This window comes from Giraffa tippelskirchi, chromosome 3 (assembly GCF_054371585.1).
Source record: "Giraffa tippelskirchi isolate mGirTip1 chromosome 3, T2T-mGirTip1v1.2.pri, whole genome shotgun sequence".
Classification (NCBI taxonomy): Eukaryota; Metazoa; Chordata; class Mammalia; order Artiodactyla; family Giraffidae; genus Giraffa; species Giraffa tippelskirchi.
In genome coordinates, this window is record NC_137277.1 from 167,905,147 (window position 1) to 167,922,075 (window position 16,929).

At 44.6% G+C, this 16,929-nt stretch overlaps 1 protein-coding gene across 1 annotated transcript; it reads right to left on the reverse strand.

Moving 5' to 3' along the window:
* Positions 1 to 4,993: 4,993 nt before the first annotated feature.
* RNF228 (ring finger protein 228) lies at positions 4,994 to 6,025 on the reverse strand. Its single transcript, XM_081577730.1, has one exon. It carries the CDS (start codon positions 6,023 to 6,025, stop codon positions 4,994 to 4,996), a length of 1,032 nt encoding a protein of 343 aa, XP_081433856.1.
* Between the last annotated feature and the right edge of the window lie 10,904 nt (positions 6,026 to 16,929).

The window sequence follows — 16,929 nt, forward strand, 5'->3', positions numbered from 1 at the left end:
AGACAAATTCACACTATGACATATACAATAAAAACATATTATTTCAAAGAAAGAAGTATGCAATTTACCTTTAACAAGGATGCAGTTCAATGCCCAAGGCATGAACATAATTGTCTTTGTAGCATAACAGAAGTTTAAAATACAAATATTAAAAAGAAAATAAATAAAATAAAATACAAATATTAGCTAACGGGAATTAAATGACTAAAGAGGATGAATTGGATCACAGACTAATGGGGGATTACTCAGCTACTGAGATTATAAATTTAGCAAGTCTATGAAGGATAATTTATGTAAAGTGGCAAAGACTGAAGAATTAATAAAACAGGGGTTAATAAATAATGTTAACTGCTAACTGCTAAGTCGCTTCAGTCGTGTCCGACTCTGTGCGACCCCATAGACGGCAGCTCACCAGGCTCCGCCGTCCCTAGGATTCTCCAGGCAAGAATACTGGAGTGGGTTGCCATTTCCTTCTCCAGTGCATGAAAGGGAAAAGTGAAAGTGAAGTCGCTCAGTTGTGTCTGACTCTTAGCGACCCCATGGACTGTAGCCTACCAGGCTCCTCCGTCCATGGGATTTTCCAGGCAAGAGTACTGGAGTGGGGTGCCATTGCCTTCTCCAATGTTAACTAGTTAACAACAAATAATGAGAAACTTGATAGATCTTAACGTAAATGTTGTGAGGAAATTTCACTGTAATGTAAACTTATCCCATACACGTAGGTGCTGCTGGCTTTGGAGCTGATGGTTCAGACATGCTTATAAAGAAGGAAGCCAAAAGGCATCACATCTTGAAATCTTGCAGTGCAGAAAATGATTGGAAATGGAAGCCAAATGTCTTTTAGTTTCTTCAGTGTCGTGTCTACTTTCACTGACTATATTGCAATTAGAGTTTCATTGTGCTTGAACTGATTTTTATCAAAACTCAAGATGCTTTGGGGGTATATTTTTTCACCTTTGAAAACTCCAGATGAAGTTGGGAAAACCAATTGTTTACCTAAGTCCCCCAGGGTTTCAGGAGTTACTGAGTGGCAGTGTGTATAAAGAGAGCCACGGCATCTAACATTTAGTACAGGGTTTCCCATTAAGGCAAGTCAACAGACTAGTTAACTGTCACTTACCATATACCTAGAGGTGGTTAAGGTTTTTGTGGATAGAGTGGGTGACCAGACAAGTTTTCTTCTCTTGTTTTTCCATTCTGGTGACAGGAAATTGAGATAAAGCATATAACAAATGAGACCACTGCAGATAGTAGTATTAAGAAAAAAAAAGAAAACTTCAGTAGCTATTCCCTTAGGAATAGAGCGGGCAGGGTAGATCTCTTTGTGTTGCTGTGCTTAGTCTCTCAGTTGTGTCTGACTCTTTGTGACCCCATAGACTGTAGACCACCAGGCTCCTCTGTCCATGGGGATTCTCCAGGCAAGAATACTGGAGTGGGTTGCCAGGCCCTCCCTCAGTGGACTTCCCAAGCCAGGGATCCAACCCAGGTCTCCCGCATTGCAGGCAGATTTGGATTCTTTACCAGCTGAGCCACCAGGGAAGCCCTTCTCTGGGGAGGTGATACTGGACCCTTGCAAGCCTGAATGGAAGCAAATCTATAGATCCACATAGGGGTTGTTTCCGAAGTATTTTCACCTGTATTCCCTCTTTTGTATACAAGTCCTTATATCAACCCCAAAAGGGAAGGAGGGCTGATTCTTTTTGTTCCCATTTTGTAGGTGAGGAGCCTGAGACTCAAAGAGGTTAAATGACTTGCGAAGGTCCTTCCAAGAAAAGAGAAAGTCAGTTTTCAGACTCATAACTGCTGATGATGTTACTGATTTTTAGAATCCAAACCGATGTTCTTTATGGATGTGGACCCTGTTCACCAAATCATATTACATTCAGAGGCCAAGTATTTAATCTGTCACTCCAAGACGAGTTTCTTTCACTTGAAATTTAGATGCTATTGAAGCCTCATGATAATTCTACCTAATCACGATAATTCTACCTAACAGTCTCAGAACGTAAGCAGAACCTGGACCATGGAAACCACAAGTTCTTGAGCATGTATGCAGCCCAGACCAGGTCTGGTGTTTTGCAGTGACTTTATGGTGGTTCATACTCATGAGCTAGGGATGTGCTCAGGACCGAGTTACTGGATTTCCACAAGAAAGGAGTCTTCCACTGTTACAAGAGTCTTCCAGACATCTCCTTGGTCACTTCAACAGTTACTGCTAAATTCATGCTCTAGGGTGATGGTATTACAGGACTTTGCACAGGAAATGGAAATGATGAAGTTATATCTGCAGAATGGGGGGCACCTGAATGCCAGAAAACCACTGGAAGTTGGAAAAATGTTTTCCATCACCTCATCCTGCTGCTCAATTCCTAATAAAGAACTCAGAAATTAGCACTAAAACAAAGCAAAAAGGTTAGCAAAGAGAAAAACGGTCTCTCCATGTTCAGGTACTGAGCTCCTAATTGTATCGAACTGATCTTAAAGTAGTCACATCTCTCATTATAAGAGCTTTACATGTATACAACCTATGAAAGAAGTGCAATGTGGCTTGTATTGTGACTCAGGCAATTCAAAGATCTCTTTCTCGTTTATGAGCAATGATTCAGTTTATGTCATTGTTGTACCTTCCTCTCTGGAACACAGACTGAAGCAAGCTGGTCCCCCAGTAACTTTAGACAGACTTCTAGGTTGTCAGTTTGAGGGAATGAAATCACAAACACATGGACGTGCTCACATGTGGATGTACACATGGTTACATCCACAAAGCCAAGTTCTGTTACTAGCATGTACTATACATATATGTGTAGTTGCACTTGTGCAGCTGAACATCTGTGAATGCTAGAATCTCAGCACTGGAGGCAAACAAAGTATAAAAGATAAAAATGAATATAGAAATTAAAATAGCGCAAGTAACTTGTTGGAGGGAAAAGTAAATTAAAACCAATCTCTGGAATGTGATTGTTCATATTAGGAACCTGAAAACATTTTGCAGAAACTGAGAACAAAATCTGACAACAGAGTTTCATTTTAGGGGAATTTTATAGTAGTGGGTGGGTAAAACTTTAAAATACAACAGATCTCACTTGGTCTTCAGGAGTTCCAGTAATTCCATGAAATGTCCTTGCAGTGCATTACCACGTGTGAATTATTTCTCTCTTGGCCCTATTCAAAATGTGAAATTAGAATCTGGATGAGGATATGTGTATTTCAGAAAAAGAAGTGCCGCCCAAATAACATGGAGCGATTTTCCCATGAAATAAGTTTCTTGAAAATAGGTTTTTCTAGAAATACTTCTTGTTTTTATTGACAGTGCAGACATAAAACACATCATATTGCAATTCCTAAATTGCAGCCATACCACTTATCAATGGCCAATAAATTACTTCACTCTATGATAGATACAAATGCTCCATTCAAGTTCAGTTAATAGAATAGTGTCAGGATATCATGCAGACAGCTTGCATAAATACATGAGGAATAACAGCATACCCTCAGTAGCTTCTGTGGTGTTTAGGCATGAAAACTTTGTCTTATTCCAAACTTCAAAAGATGGAATAAAGAATGTTTTCATACAAAATACATTTGGAACAACTGCTTTTTTTTCTTTAAAAAAATCATTGAATCCACCTGCAACATACACTCCAATTCATCTTTTTAGTTACAAAACCGGACAGATACATATTCTTTTTCATCTAATGTGATGAGAAGTGAACATTTCAGTGATTTCTAACAATATCAAACAGCTAAAATCAAAATAATATATATTTGTAATCAAAGGAAGAAAGACTTGGTATTTGATTTATCGGTTTCGTCTTTGGGCAGTATTTTCATTTTAATCAGATAATTGAAAGTCAGTTATTTCACAGTATAAAATCTTGAATCAACGACCAACACGGGTTTATTGTATGCCCCTCATTTCGAAATGTATTCGGACTAGAGGTACGGGAGAAATATTACTGCTTATCAAATAACTTTTCCATAAATTTTAATGCACAAATTTTCCAGATTTATATACTCTAAAAGAAATTATTTTAAAAATGAAATTAAGGGAAAAGGCAGGGGAAGCCTACAGTTTCTATTCTGCGCGAATAGCTTTCAGTATCTTCCAGGTGGGGGCAACAGTAAGTCAGTTTTGAGAGGAGAAGGGAGAACGGGCTCTTGAAGCTCCCTGAGTCCAGTTACAGAAGATGAAATGACTTTCTGGTAGCAACTTCGAGAATAAAGCGATCACAAGTTTCCAGGAGGTGGGACTTCTTGGACTCTGTCGGGCCACTAACAGAAGGACCCACCGCCCAGTGCGCTCCACCACCTTTCTGCTCGAAATAATCTGGAGGCAGATGAGGGCGCGCACGCGCGCTGAGCACCTGCTCGTTCGAGCACAGATGCTGGGCGGTTGTTCCAGCCAGCCTCCCCACTCGAGACGCCCCCGAAGGTTGTACATCACTCTCAGCGATCCGGCTCACTCACTCTCCAGGACCTCCAGGGGGCAGGGAGACCTTTCTCTCACGTTCACATCTCATTCGTTCTTTCTCAGGACAACTCAGGTCCATTCACAACTGCTGCGGGCGTGCGCGCGCGCTCACCCATACCCTTAAAGAAACGCCCAAGTCACGGCAGCCAGAAAATCAGCTTCCAGGCAGGGTCATGGGTGTCCCATTCCTCTTTCCTCCTCTTTTTGCAAATCTTCGCACTCCGGAAAGGGATGGTTGTGCATTCTGGCGAGGATGAGGGCGGTGCATGGAGGGGGCTGACCTTGAACAGTCCACGGAGAAGTGACTCCCCACCAGCATCCCTGTCTCCTCAGTTTCCCTCTCTGGCCCAGCGCGAAGTGGACGGGAAAGGCCAGAGAGGCGGAAAACCGAGGCTCTTCAGTGGCCGTGCGGCGAAGGGGTGCGCGTCCGGGGCCCGAGGGGACAGGGCGGAGAAGCTCGAACGCGCGGGACCAGAGGCCCCCTCCACGAGGTGCGCGAGGGAGGCCAGGCGTGCGGCCCCACTACGTGCCGCTCCTCCGAGCGCCGCTCGCCGCTGCCGCCGCCCGCGCCCTCGGGCCGCCACCGCCCCCGGCCGAGCCCGGGGCCGCGCCCTCGGGCCGGTACTTGAGCCAGCAGATGATCCAAGTGATGACGACCGAGAAGAGCGCCAGGATGCTGGCCACCGACAGGCAGATGGGCCCCACGGGCGAGGGCGAGGGCGAGCCGGCTGCCGGGGCTGCACCAAGGGGCGCCCCGCCCCCTGGGGGCGCCCCGCCGCCGCTGCCGCCGTAGTGGTTGACGAAGATGAGGCCGGTGAAGAGCAGCACCACCATGGAGAGGAAGGAGAAGACAACGCACACGCAGCCGGCAGTGAGCGCGGCGCGCTTGCAGTTCTGGCAGCTCTCGTAGTTGCCCGGTGCGCGCAGCCCGGCGCGGGCTCGTGGTCCTCCGGCCGCGTCCTCGGAGGACGGCGGCGGCGGGGCCGGGGCCGCTGCGGCCGACGGGACCGAAGTGGGCGCTGGGCGGCGCGCGGGCAGCGGCGGGAGGCGGTCCTGGGGCAGAGGGTCGTGAGCGGCGCGGAGGGCCAGCGGGAAGGCCTCGGCTAGCTTAGTGTTGTTGGGCAGGCCGTGCACGCGGCTGTCGGGCAGCGGCGTGCGGTGGCGGCACACGGGGCAGGCGATCGCGCCGGGCGGGCCGTGCCAGGGCGGCGGGCGCGGCGTGCGCTCAGGCGCGGCGGTGGCGGCGGCGGCGGCGGCGGCGGCGGCGGCGCGGAGCTGCAGCTGGCTCAAGCACTCCTGGCAGAAGGTGTGCAGGCACGCCAGCAGCTTGGGCGCGCGCCGGTCTGCGTCGAAATAGTTGTAGCAGATTTTGCACTCGTAGTCCTCGAGCGGAGGGAGGCCGGGGACCGTCACCGCTGCGCTCCGGGCTCCCGCGTCCCCGTCGTCCCGGGCTCGCGCCGCGGCGCCCCCGGCTCCGGTTGAGCTCCCGGGGCTGCTGGTTGGGCTCCGATCGCCGCCGCCGCCGCCGCCGCTGTCGCTCGCCGGGGCTGCCATGGCATGATCCGCCCCTCATCGGGGGCAAGGTGAGGCGCCTTCCTCCCCCTGCGCCGCCGTCTCGGCTCCGGGCGGGGAGGAGGCGCTTCTGCCGCCCCCGTCCGGCTGCTGTCGCCTGGCGGGGGAGGCACCGCTGGCTGGGCCGGGCGGGGGCGCAGCGGCAGCCGCCTCCCCCGCCCCCGCACTCCCCCGAGGAGGCGCGGGTGTCGCGGTCCCTCCCAGTCCCCGGGAGCCTTTCTGCCCAGTCCCCCTTGGGCCTCTCAAGGCGACTTCCCTGGCCGCTTTGGATGTTGGAATTGAGAGTTGAGGGCGGGTGGGGAGTTGGAGGGGGGGCGATGCGGGAATGAAATTTGGGGTGCGGCTGCTTAAGGACCAGACGCCAGTGCAACACCCTCCTCACATTCAGAGGGGTGGTGGCAAACCTGGTCCTCCTTTTTCCTTCTCCCTCCGGCTCGCCCCCTCCCCCTACATCCTTGCTGTTTCGTATTTTTATCCTCCGGAGTCACGGGCTGCGACCCTGGTGGAGCCTCCGCTCCCCCCCAACCCCCAGGAGCTCACCGGTGATGTAATACGGGACCTGCGCTGGGAGAGGAAGCGACTGACTCCGCGGTGGCGGCAGCGGCGGTTCTTGTCCTTCGTGAAAACCGTGATCTCATTTCTCCGTCCAAGGGCGAAAGCCAGTCATCACCAAACCATTTACACTTTCCGCTGTTATTAGCAAAGCCCAGGCGGCCCTGTAGCGTTCTTCTCAGGGTGGAAGCCGAGAGATGGCATTTTCCTTTTAACCATCTAGAGAAAATTTGGGAGCGGAAAAGTGCATTTTCCTCCTCTGAAATATCGCTTCCTGAAGGAGGCATGAAGACACAGACTCGCTGATATCCTGACGCTGACCCTTAGGGATGGAGATCGCTACTTGGTGGCAATGCATGTGTTTACAGACCAGAGAGGGGAAATGTTATTGGCACAAAGGTTCACAGAATTCCAAGGTCCAGCTTAAATCTACCCCTGGCATCGCTCCCCACCGTGGTCGACTTATTAAACTTTTAACACACACATGTAGAGAGCTGAAAACTCCATGAGTAACAGGAGACGGATCTTCTTGGTGTCATTAATTAAAACCAAGAGAAACCCATGTGAGCAGGTTAGCAAGAAGTAGCACTTCTTGAAGGAACACTCCGCAGAGTACAGGGATGGAGGATGGGCATCTGAGGAGTGATGTTTAGATATTCCTAATAAGAAAGTTCTGTTCCTCTGTTTCTCCAGGTTGGTCCTCACCCTATGAAGAGAAAACCTCCCCATCCCCAACAGGGAAGGGAAAGGGGAGAACTCTCTGGGTTCCCATGAGATGAGAATGTTCCCACTTTCTGGATTCTCTGCAGCAGAAAGCAAGATAGCCCAGAGGATATTTGTGGGAAGGATGAATGAATGAGAATCAAGCTGAAGGAAGAGAGAAGCTGAAGGAAAGGAAGATACCAACAAACCACCAATGTACAGACCAAAGATGGAATTGTCATAAATGACTGCCAGGTTTCCATGACACTTGAAAATAAATAGACCTTTTTACTCTATGTGAACAGTGAGTGTGATTGACATAGTAAGTTTGAGAGACCTTAGGTGAGGCTCATTAAAAACCGTGAGCTTTTCCATTTCCTAGTTTCAAATTTTAATTTAAATTAAAAAAATTATACTTAAAAAAAAGTGTATCATTTTGTGATGGAGGCTGTGACAAGCAGAAGGCAGGGTGATGAACATCGGAAGAAGACCCTAGTCTGGCCTTGAAATAGTACACAGTTTCACAAACCAACCTGTTGTGGACAGAGTTAAGTTTCTGTCCTCTTCCTGTCCTCACCCCTCTTTCCCTCCTTTAGCTGTTTGATTGTGAAAAGCCTCTGAAATTGCATTTAAAGCACAATTGTAAACCGGTTCTTCTAAATACTTTAAGCCCTGAGCAGCCCTAAGCTGAGAAGATAGATAATGCTGATATAGGGGGACTTTTTTTTTTTTAATTTTATGTATTTATAGTTTTGACTGTGCTGGGTCTTTGCTGCTGCGAGGGCTTTTCTCTAGTTTCAGAGAGTGGGGACTAGTCTCTAGTTGCGGTGGGCAGGCTTCACTTGTGGAGCAGGGGCTCTAGGTCATGCAGGCTTCAGTAGCTGCAATATGTGGCTCAGTAGTTGCTGCACATGGGGTTCTAGAGCACAGGCTCAAGAGTTGTGGTGCACGGGCTTAGTTGTTCTGTGGCCTGTGGGATCTTTCCAGATCAGGGATCGAACCCGTGTCTCCTGCACTGGCAGACAGATTCTTTACCACTGAGCCACCAGGGAAGCCCAAGAAAGAAATTTTTAAACAGGGCATGGGCAGAAGAGAAATTCAGAAACATGAGGGGCTTGTGTACATTTTTGTCCTTGTCCATCCCACCCACCCAGTTCCTAAGACACTGGCAACCTCCGTGCCAAAGGGGACTAAAAGCATTCCGAAGATCTACATATTTACATGTGGTGTGCATTCGGACCAAACATTTAAAATTTCAAAATGTCACTCTATTATGCATTCTCACCACTGAATGAAAGAACTGAGGAATGGAGCATGTGGTTCCACCAGGGTTTCTCAGCCTCAGCTGTTGACATTTTGAGCTGGAGAATTCTTTGCTGGGGGTGCTGGTGTGTGCATTGTCAGATGTTTTGCAGCATCCCTGGCCTCCATGCACTTGATGTTAGTAGCAACCCTCCCCAGCGGTGACAACCAAAATGTCCCATTGGGGCATAATCACCCCTGGTTGAGGATTTATACAGTAGCCACCGGTTTGGTTAAAATCAAACCAAAAGCAGAAACATCTCCCAAGTATTAACCGTGCAAGGAAAGTCATCAGCATTACCAGTCAAAGTAATTAGTTAATAGTTATGATCTCTCATAGCTCATGGTCACTTAAATACCATGGAACTCTTTGAAAAGTCCAGGCTTGAATTTTGTCAATAGTATATTCTGTTGATGGGGTCATAATCAGTTGCCAGAATTTGGGTTAACAAGACTGGAATATACTCTGTGTTTGACTAGTTTTTTTTTTAAACCAGCATCTCCAATTATTTTATATCCTAGTACCAGTCATTCACTTTTAGGACTCCCAAGGTGTCACATGGGGTTTCAGTCGGTGGAATGAGAGACTATTCATGAAGAGTATGAGTTTGCGTGACACAGACCACAGGCATCCTCTCTTACAGACTGTAAAGCCCAGTGCTCACAGTGTTACCCGCAGCAGCATGTAGTGAAGGCTGGTCCTTCAAGTAGGAGTTTCCACTGCGGTGAAAGATATGTTGAAAGAGGTCTTATGTCAGAAACAAGGAACTCATTTATATTAGGATTTGAATTGACTTTGCAAGAATCCTGCTCATGCCTTGAATATATTAGACACTCAGTATTTGCTGAGTCATTTTCTTTTTGAGGACCTGAGAAAATGTGAGGCAACAGTGGTTTCAGGTAATCTCCTGTACATATTCCCTCCATGTAAATAGAGCCAATATTTAAGTTTTGGGGGGCAGCTATTTCACAAAGGGCTTAGTGGGGAAACAGAGAGTAGGGATTGACTGCTCTGGGTCTGAATTCAAGATCTGTTCTTCACCTTCTGTATAGCACTGGATTGCTAGTTAGCTTCTCTGAGCCTGTTTTCTGAACTGTAAAATGGGCATAAGAATAGTTACCTCCTAAGTCTGTTGTGAAGAGTGAACATGATGTACACATAACAAACACAGAGAGTTCCCAGCCCCTGTTAATACTTACTATTTATGATCAGGAGTTTCTATTCCTAATCTCAAAAATTTTCTCAAATGCCCGATGACAGAGGCCCAGAGGGTTTGTGTCACCAGTCCAAGGTGACACAGCCAATAGAGGTAGAGTCCATTATTTCAAAGGTAGAGATACAGGTAGCATCTCCATCAGAAGGATCAGGAGGAGGCCTGACCTGTGAATCTCACCATGCATTATTGCTCTGTCAGCTGAAATAAATAAAGCTCTGCATAAAATTGGAGGACAAAGTGAAGTCTCATTGGTAATATTGGAAGAATAAATGTGTAGATGGATAACGCCACTCAGAAGCAAGTAGGAAATGAGTCAATCAAACAGTTGACATTTTCAAATACAAACTGGGTTGATTCGATCTGACATTTATTGAAGTCCTATTCTGGAAGGCATTATGGCTGTGTGATAAGATAACCTGGCTTCCAGAAACTGAGGGTTTAATAGAGGATATTAAGCTGATATGCAAAACCAGGAGACAGAATGAAGCAGGTCTGTGGTCCAGGGACAAGCCTGGTGAGAACAAGGAGTGAGAAGTTATTTCTGCTGTGGGATTAGGGAAATTTCTGCAGACTCATGGTCAGTAAATGAGGGATTTAAGGAAGAGGCAGAGAGAACGACTTTCAAGGCAGCAGCAGGGAAAGCATGCATGCTGAAGGCATGGTAAGCAGCCTGCTTCAGCAGTTACTTGCTGTCCAGGAAAGCTCAGAACCATACTAGCAAGGCTGGACTTAATTTTGTAGACACCTCGACATACCACGTCAGGTCCTGGCAGGAGTACCCATGGGAGTGTTGGGTGGAATTGGAATTGTCTTCATCAAGAGAAAGCATAACAATTAAAAGGTTACTTTAAGAGCTAGAGCTCTTTGCTGTATATTGCAAAGATAAAACTTTTAAGAGTATTCATGCAATAGAACTATTAGATGACTGAACAATTCCACTTCTGAGTATATATTCCCCCAAAAAAACCCATTCATTTTAAAAGATATACGCATTTCAATGTTCATAGCACCATTTTTCACAATTGTCAAGATATGGGAGCAGCCTAAATGTTCATTAACAGATGAATGGATAAAGACGTGGCATATAGAGAGGAGCCTGTGGTCTACAGTCCATGGAGTCGCAGAGTCAGACACGACCGAAGCGACTTAGCCAGCACGCACGCACCCTTGATATGATGTGTTGAGAATGGCACTTTCTGTGATATTCCTCTCAAAAACCCATAATCCATCTAATCATGGAATAAAACACAAAGCAAATCCCAATAGAAGGACATTCTACAAAATAGCTAACCAATACCACTCAAAACTGCCAAGATCATCAAAAGAGGGAAAGTCTAAGAAATAGTCACAGCCAAAAGGAGCCTAGGTAGACAGGATGACTAAATGTGGTATGATATCCTGGAGGAGAGACTGGAACCAAAAAAGAGACATTAGGTAAAGACTGAGAACATATGAATAAGGCATGGACTTGAGTGAATAATCATATGTCAATGTTGGTTAGTAAGATAAATGTGGCATATTAATGAAAGATATTAATAATAGGTGGAACAGTGTGGAGTAGATGGGAATTCTCTGTGTTATCTTTGCAATTTTTCTGTAAATCTAAAGCTATTCTGAAATTAAAAGCTTACTTTTTAATGTGATCAATTTATGGGGATTTGCAATCATAAGCCACTAAAATTCCCTAGGATAGGACATATCATCTCACTGTGCATTTGTTTCATCTAAAGTAAAATCCATTAAGCAAACTTGAAAAAAATGTTCCAGGAAAATATCTGAAAATAAATGGGAAAATATCTGAAAATAAATGGGAAAATATCTGAAAATAAATCAGAAAATATATGATTTATTGCCTTAGGGTATCTTAATACTTATTATAATAGGCAAATGATGCTGATTTTTAAATATGTATAGAAATAGTACAATTACTTTAAAGAAACTTCAGAAAAGAGAGTTATACCCCAAAACTTTGGCATAACTGTTACTATCACTAAATTTATTCTTATAAGCAAATGTTTTCACATAGTTGGGGTAATAATGCACGTAACTTGCTTCACATTAATTTATTCATTCAAATTACTATTTATGGTGTCTACTATGTGTCAGACAGTGTTTTTGAGGTTGGTGATGTAAAACAGACACTGAACAAAACAAAATGCTTGCCTTCATGGAGCTTGTAGTCACATGTATGTGTGATATAAAAAAAAAATGAAAGTATTTAATAGTAAAATGACTACTGGAAATTTTCCAGTTTTTCCTACATGACTGTAAATTCCAGAAAAGTCATGTACAGAAATTCCAGATTTTTCCAGTAGTCATGCATAGATGTGAGAGCTGGACCATAAGGAAGGCTGAGAGCTGAGGACCTGCTGCTTTTGAACTGTGTGAGACTGAGAGTCCCTTGGACCGCAAGGAGATCAAACCAGTCAATCCTAAAGGAAATCAAGCCTAAATATTCATTGGAAGGACTGATGCTGGAGCTGAAGCTCCAATCCTTTGGCCACCTGATGGAAAAGACCTTGATGCTGGGAAAGATTGAGGGCAAGAGGAGAAGGGGGAGACAGAGGATGAGATGGTTGGATAGCATCACCGACTCAATTGACATGAGTTTGAGCAAACTCCAGGAGATAGTGAGGGACAAGGAATCCTGGTGTGCTGCAGTACATGGGGTTGCAAAGCGTCAGACATGACTGAGTGACTGAACAACAACAGCAATAATATGATAGTAAATCTAAAGTCTTACAAAGAAAAATGTAGCAGGATAGGAAGATAGGGTGTATTGAACTGTGGAAGGGATGGTTTGTTTTTTTAAATAAGGTGGCCAGGAAGGTGCATCTAATAAAGTAACGTGTGAGCAAAGACCTTAAGGAACTGAGGGACAGAACCATGTGGCTCTTCAAAGGAAGAATACCCTAAGCAGTGAACAGTACGTGCAAATGTCCTGTGGTGGGAGCATAGTCCATGCGTTCCAGAAACAGCCAGGAAGCCAATGGCAGAACAGAGTGAGTTAGGGGAAAAGACAGGATAGGAGGACACAGAGGAGGTAAGGGCAGGGACGATCTGGACTTGTTATAGTAAAATGAGAATCCATTGAAGGGTTTTGAGCAGAGAAGTACCTAATCGATTTAGGTCTGAAAAGAATCACAGTTACTGCTGTGTGAAGAATAGCTTAGAGGGGACAAATTTAGAAGCAGGAAACCTGGGTAGGGGACTCCGGTTAAGAGACTAGAGAGAAAATAGTGCTTGGATTGGGTGAGACTTGTTGGGTTCTGTATGTGAAGGTAAGGCCAGCAGGATTGGTGTGGGGAGAGAGGGAAAGAGCATTTTTCAAGGCTTTTGTCCTTTTTGTCCAATTCAAAAACCCCAAACTTATATATTTTTTTTACTCAATAGCAATCATTAACCTAACAAATATATGATAAGCATTTCCCATAATATTGATAATTTTTATAACCATGACATCTTTCATCTTTTTGCTTAAATATCACATCAGAGATACCTACTCTGACCCCTTCTGATATAAAAAAATTTGCAATCCCCTCCCCTCCTGATATCCCTCTTAACCTTAATTGGTGGAGTGCAAGCTTCTCAGGTGGCACTAGTGGTAAAGAACCCACCTGCCAATGCAGGAGACATAAGAGATATGGGTTCTATCCCTGGGTTGGGAAGATCCCCTTGAGGAGGGCATGGCAGCCTACTCCAGTATTCTTGCCTGGAGAATCCCCATGGACAGAGAAGCCTGAGAGGCTACAGTCCATAGGGTCACAAAGAATTAGACACAACCAACATTAGCATGCACACAGTGCAGATTGAAAATGTGTGGACCTTGTTTAAAAATTAACAAGAATTTTAAGAAGGCTGCCAGTAGAGCATTAAAATAAGAGATAGGCCCTGATAAAAGCAGGGTCCTGTCACAAGCCCATGAAGCCAGCCCTACATATTAATGTCATATATTTAATTAACAGATTTGTTTACTGTGTATCTTTTTCTTTATGTAAGCCTATGGAGAACGGGGATTTTTTGTGTTTTCTTCCCTTCCATATCCCTAACACCTAGAGTAGTACCTAGCATATAGTAGACACTCAAAAAATATTTTTGAATAAATAAATGATTTTTAATGGCTGATTAACTGTCTATCTAATTACCCTATCATAATTTCCTTAAGCATTCTTCTATCAGTGGATATTCGGGTAAAATATTTGGCTACTACAAATCATATGGCAATTAAAATTTTCATCATATAGCCTTTTCCATATTTTGGATTAATTCTCCAAGGCTGATTCTCAGAATTTTTGTAGGCCATCATCCTCAAAAAATATTTTACAGAATACTATTAGCTGATGACTTCATATCCTATTAAGCATAAAGCCTTTAAACAATTGGTGTTTTTTTTATTTAAGAATACATTTTTATCACCCAGGAAAGTACTTTTATTCTGTTAACATTCATGTTTATGAAGGAATAAATTTTTTTTAAAGAAGAATTTATTTTTTCTCTTCAAGAAGATCATTGTAGGTGTTAAGAATCATTCCTCTACCTATTGCTTGTTTTAATTTTGTTTCACTGAGATATCAGTTTAAAAAAAAAGAATAAGTAGGTCAATTTTATACTTCATGTAATTAATTTATCCCATTTCCTCACAGGTGTTCTTGTTTCACTGGACTTTTGATGTTTCAGTACTTTGTCACTACTTTATGTTCTGATGGTTAAACTGTAGTTTATGCAAGAAAATACATGTCTGTCATGCCTCCCAGGGACTATTAGAAGTTGTTTTTTAAATTTTTCAGTTCTTTATAAGTGTAATTATTAGAGGTGCTACCAAAAGAGGAAAGCCAGAAGTTCCAGTTGTTGGTAATCCTGTCTATTTGTCATCACTTATACAAACCTATGAAGTGTTTAATGCCCCAGAGCTTATACCAGCTGACAGATTGATTGGTACTACCGTTGGGTTTTGTGTCAGCGGACAGTCACTAAGGCCAATCAAGTGTTTGCATACCAGAGCTAAGCAGAATCAAGTCTAAACAAGTTGGGAGACATGTAAGAAGCTCACAAACTCTTGTATCTTGACATTTTTTTTATATAAGAAACTTGAAAAATGGCTTTTATGCTCTTAAATTTGCCAATTTTTGAAGCATTACTTTGCAACGCCTTCATTTTTCTACTTCCATTTTATGATCAGTGTGCTAATACAGAACACAAAGGTCCAAATTGCTTACCCAGGGCCATCTGGTAAGTTTAGCTAAAATCAAAAGGTGTATTCCTTCTGAAGCTTTTAGGGGGAAGTTCATTCCCTTGCCTTTTCTAGCTTCTAGAGGCTGCCAGCATTCTATGGCTCAGGGCCACATCACTCTGAGTTGACATCCCTCTTTACCCTGACTCTGATCCTCTTGTTTTCCTCTTAAGAACCCTAACCTTGGGATTAGGATGTGCACACTTTTAGGGGCCATTATTCTTGGCCACAGAAGCTCTGTAGCCTCCCAAAAGCTGCTCACAGTTGGTGACTGGCCCTTAGGTTGCAGCTGTCCCAGGCCCCCCTTAGCTGCAAAAAGGCTGAGGGCTCAATATCCTTTCTGGCCCTCCAGTGGGTTGCAGTACACCAGTTGGAAACTTTACCATAAAATATAAAATAATGTAAAAGCAGATTTCTTGTCAGAGGAACTGCCAGTACCTGTATTTATTTTCCTGACAACTTTCTCCTGTGGCCGAGTCTCCTTTGCTGCTGGAAGCACTGAGGAATTAATACACACACTCCGCCCCCTCCCCTGACCCCTGCCCTGACCCAGAGACCAGCCTTCCACCCCTGACTAATGGGAATTCATGTATCCCACCTCCCTCTCCCCTTGAGTGAGTTGATTCTGAGGCACGTGTTCTCTCTCTGCTCTCAGAGTCTCCCCATCAGAAGTTAGCCCCAGATACAGTGATGGCTGGATTGACAGTGCACCCTTCAGTGGCTGTCTTTCTTTCCCTGCTTCCTATTCCTACTCCCCTATTGCTGTGTCCTTGGGATCACCTCTTATCTCAAGGTCTGTTTCTGGGGAAACCCAAGTTGAGATGTGGGGACAAGCTTGGAAATAGAGCAGAAAAAGAACGTTCAGACATATTTGCAAAAGCTTTCTTTTTTTCGTATTTATTTAGTTATTTGGCTTCACTGGGTCTTAGTTACAGCACGATCATTTAGTTTTTACTTATAGCACGTGGGATCTAGTTCCCTGACCAGAGACCAAACGCAGGTCCCCTGCACTGGGAAGCCAGATTCTTAGCCACAGGACCACCAGGGAAATCCTGCAAAAGCTTTGCTTGTTGAACCACTCTTGAAGTAAAATCTGGAGTCGGCAGGTAATAGGAGCTCATAAATATATTTTAGCATGAACGTTTGTGTGTCATTTTCAGAGTGTATCCTGGGGAGATTCCAAACCCAGAGAAGGGAGTAAAATGGTGCTGGAGCAGATCGGTGCAAAGAGGCTCAGACACACCTCATCCCACCACCAGTTGCTTGATGCTCCAAAGTGCTCTAGGATTGCACATGGAACATCCTGAGCCCTGGGTGGGGTGCAGAAGGCAGTTAAGCGGGAGATCCTGGTTAGGAGGAGGAGGAGGCAGGTGGACCTGAAGAACAGCACAGCATTAGGTGCACCAAGAACCAAGGTAGGATGACAGTCACCTGAGCAGGAGCCAGGAAGGACCCTCTCGCTCTTTCCCACCTCTTGCCTCTGCTTTCCTTGAATCCATGTGCCAGTCAGAGTGAAAGGAAGAGGAGAAGGAAGAGAACCACAATACTAAAATGACTGAACTGTTACCCCCATAAAAGGTGATGTTTAAAAGTGGAAGAGAGGTGACTGAGTCAGCAAAATAAGATTGTTCTTTTGCTTTTAATAAAAAAAAAGAAAGGAAAACATCTTAACAAGAATAGTAGAAGTTTTCTTATGTAATTTGATTATGTCCAAGAAATGGTCAGTTAATCAAAAAAAAGAAAAGAAAAATGGGGAAGGGGATGCTTATAAATTGGAAGCATAAAATATTGCACCTAGCATTAGAGAAGTTATTTCATTTCCCATTATTTGTTTTAACTGTGGTCCACCGTTCATTCACATGGCACCATGAGAATAGCCATAG

What these genes read in the sequence shown, in the direction of transcription:
- RNF228 (XM_081577730.1), bottom strand. Translation starts at nt 6,025, where the DNA reads ATGGCAGCCCCGGCGAGCGACAGCGGCGGCGGCGGCGGCGGCGATCGG.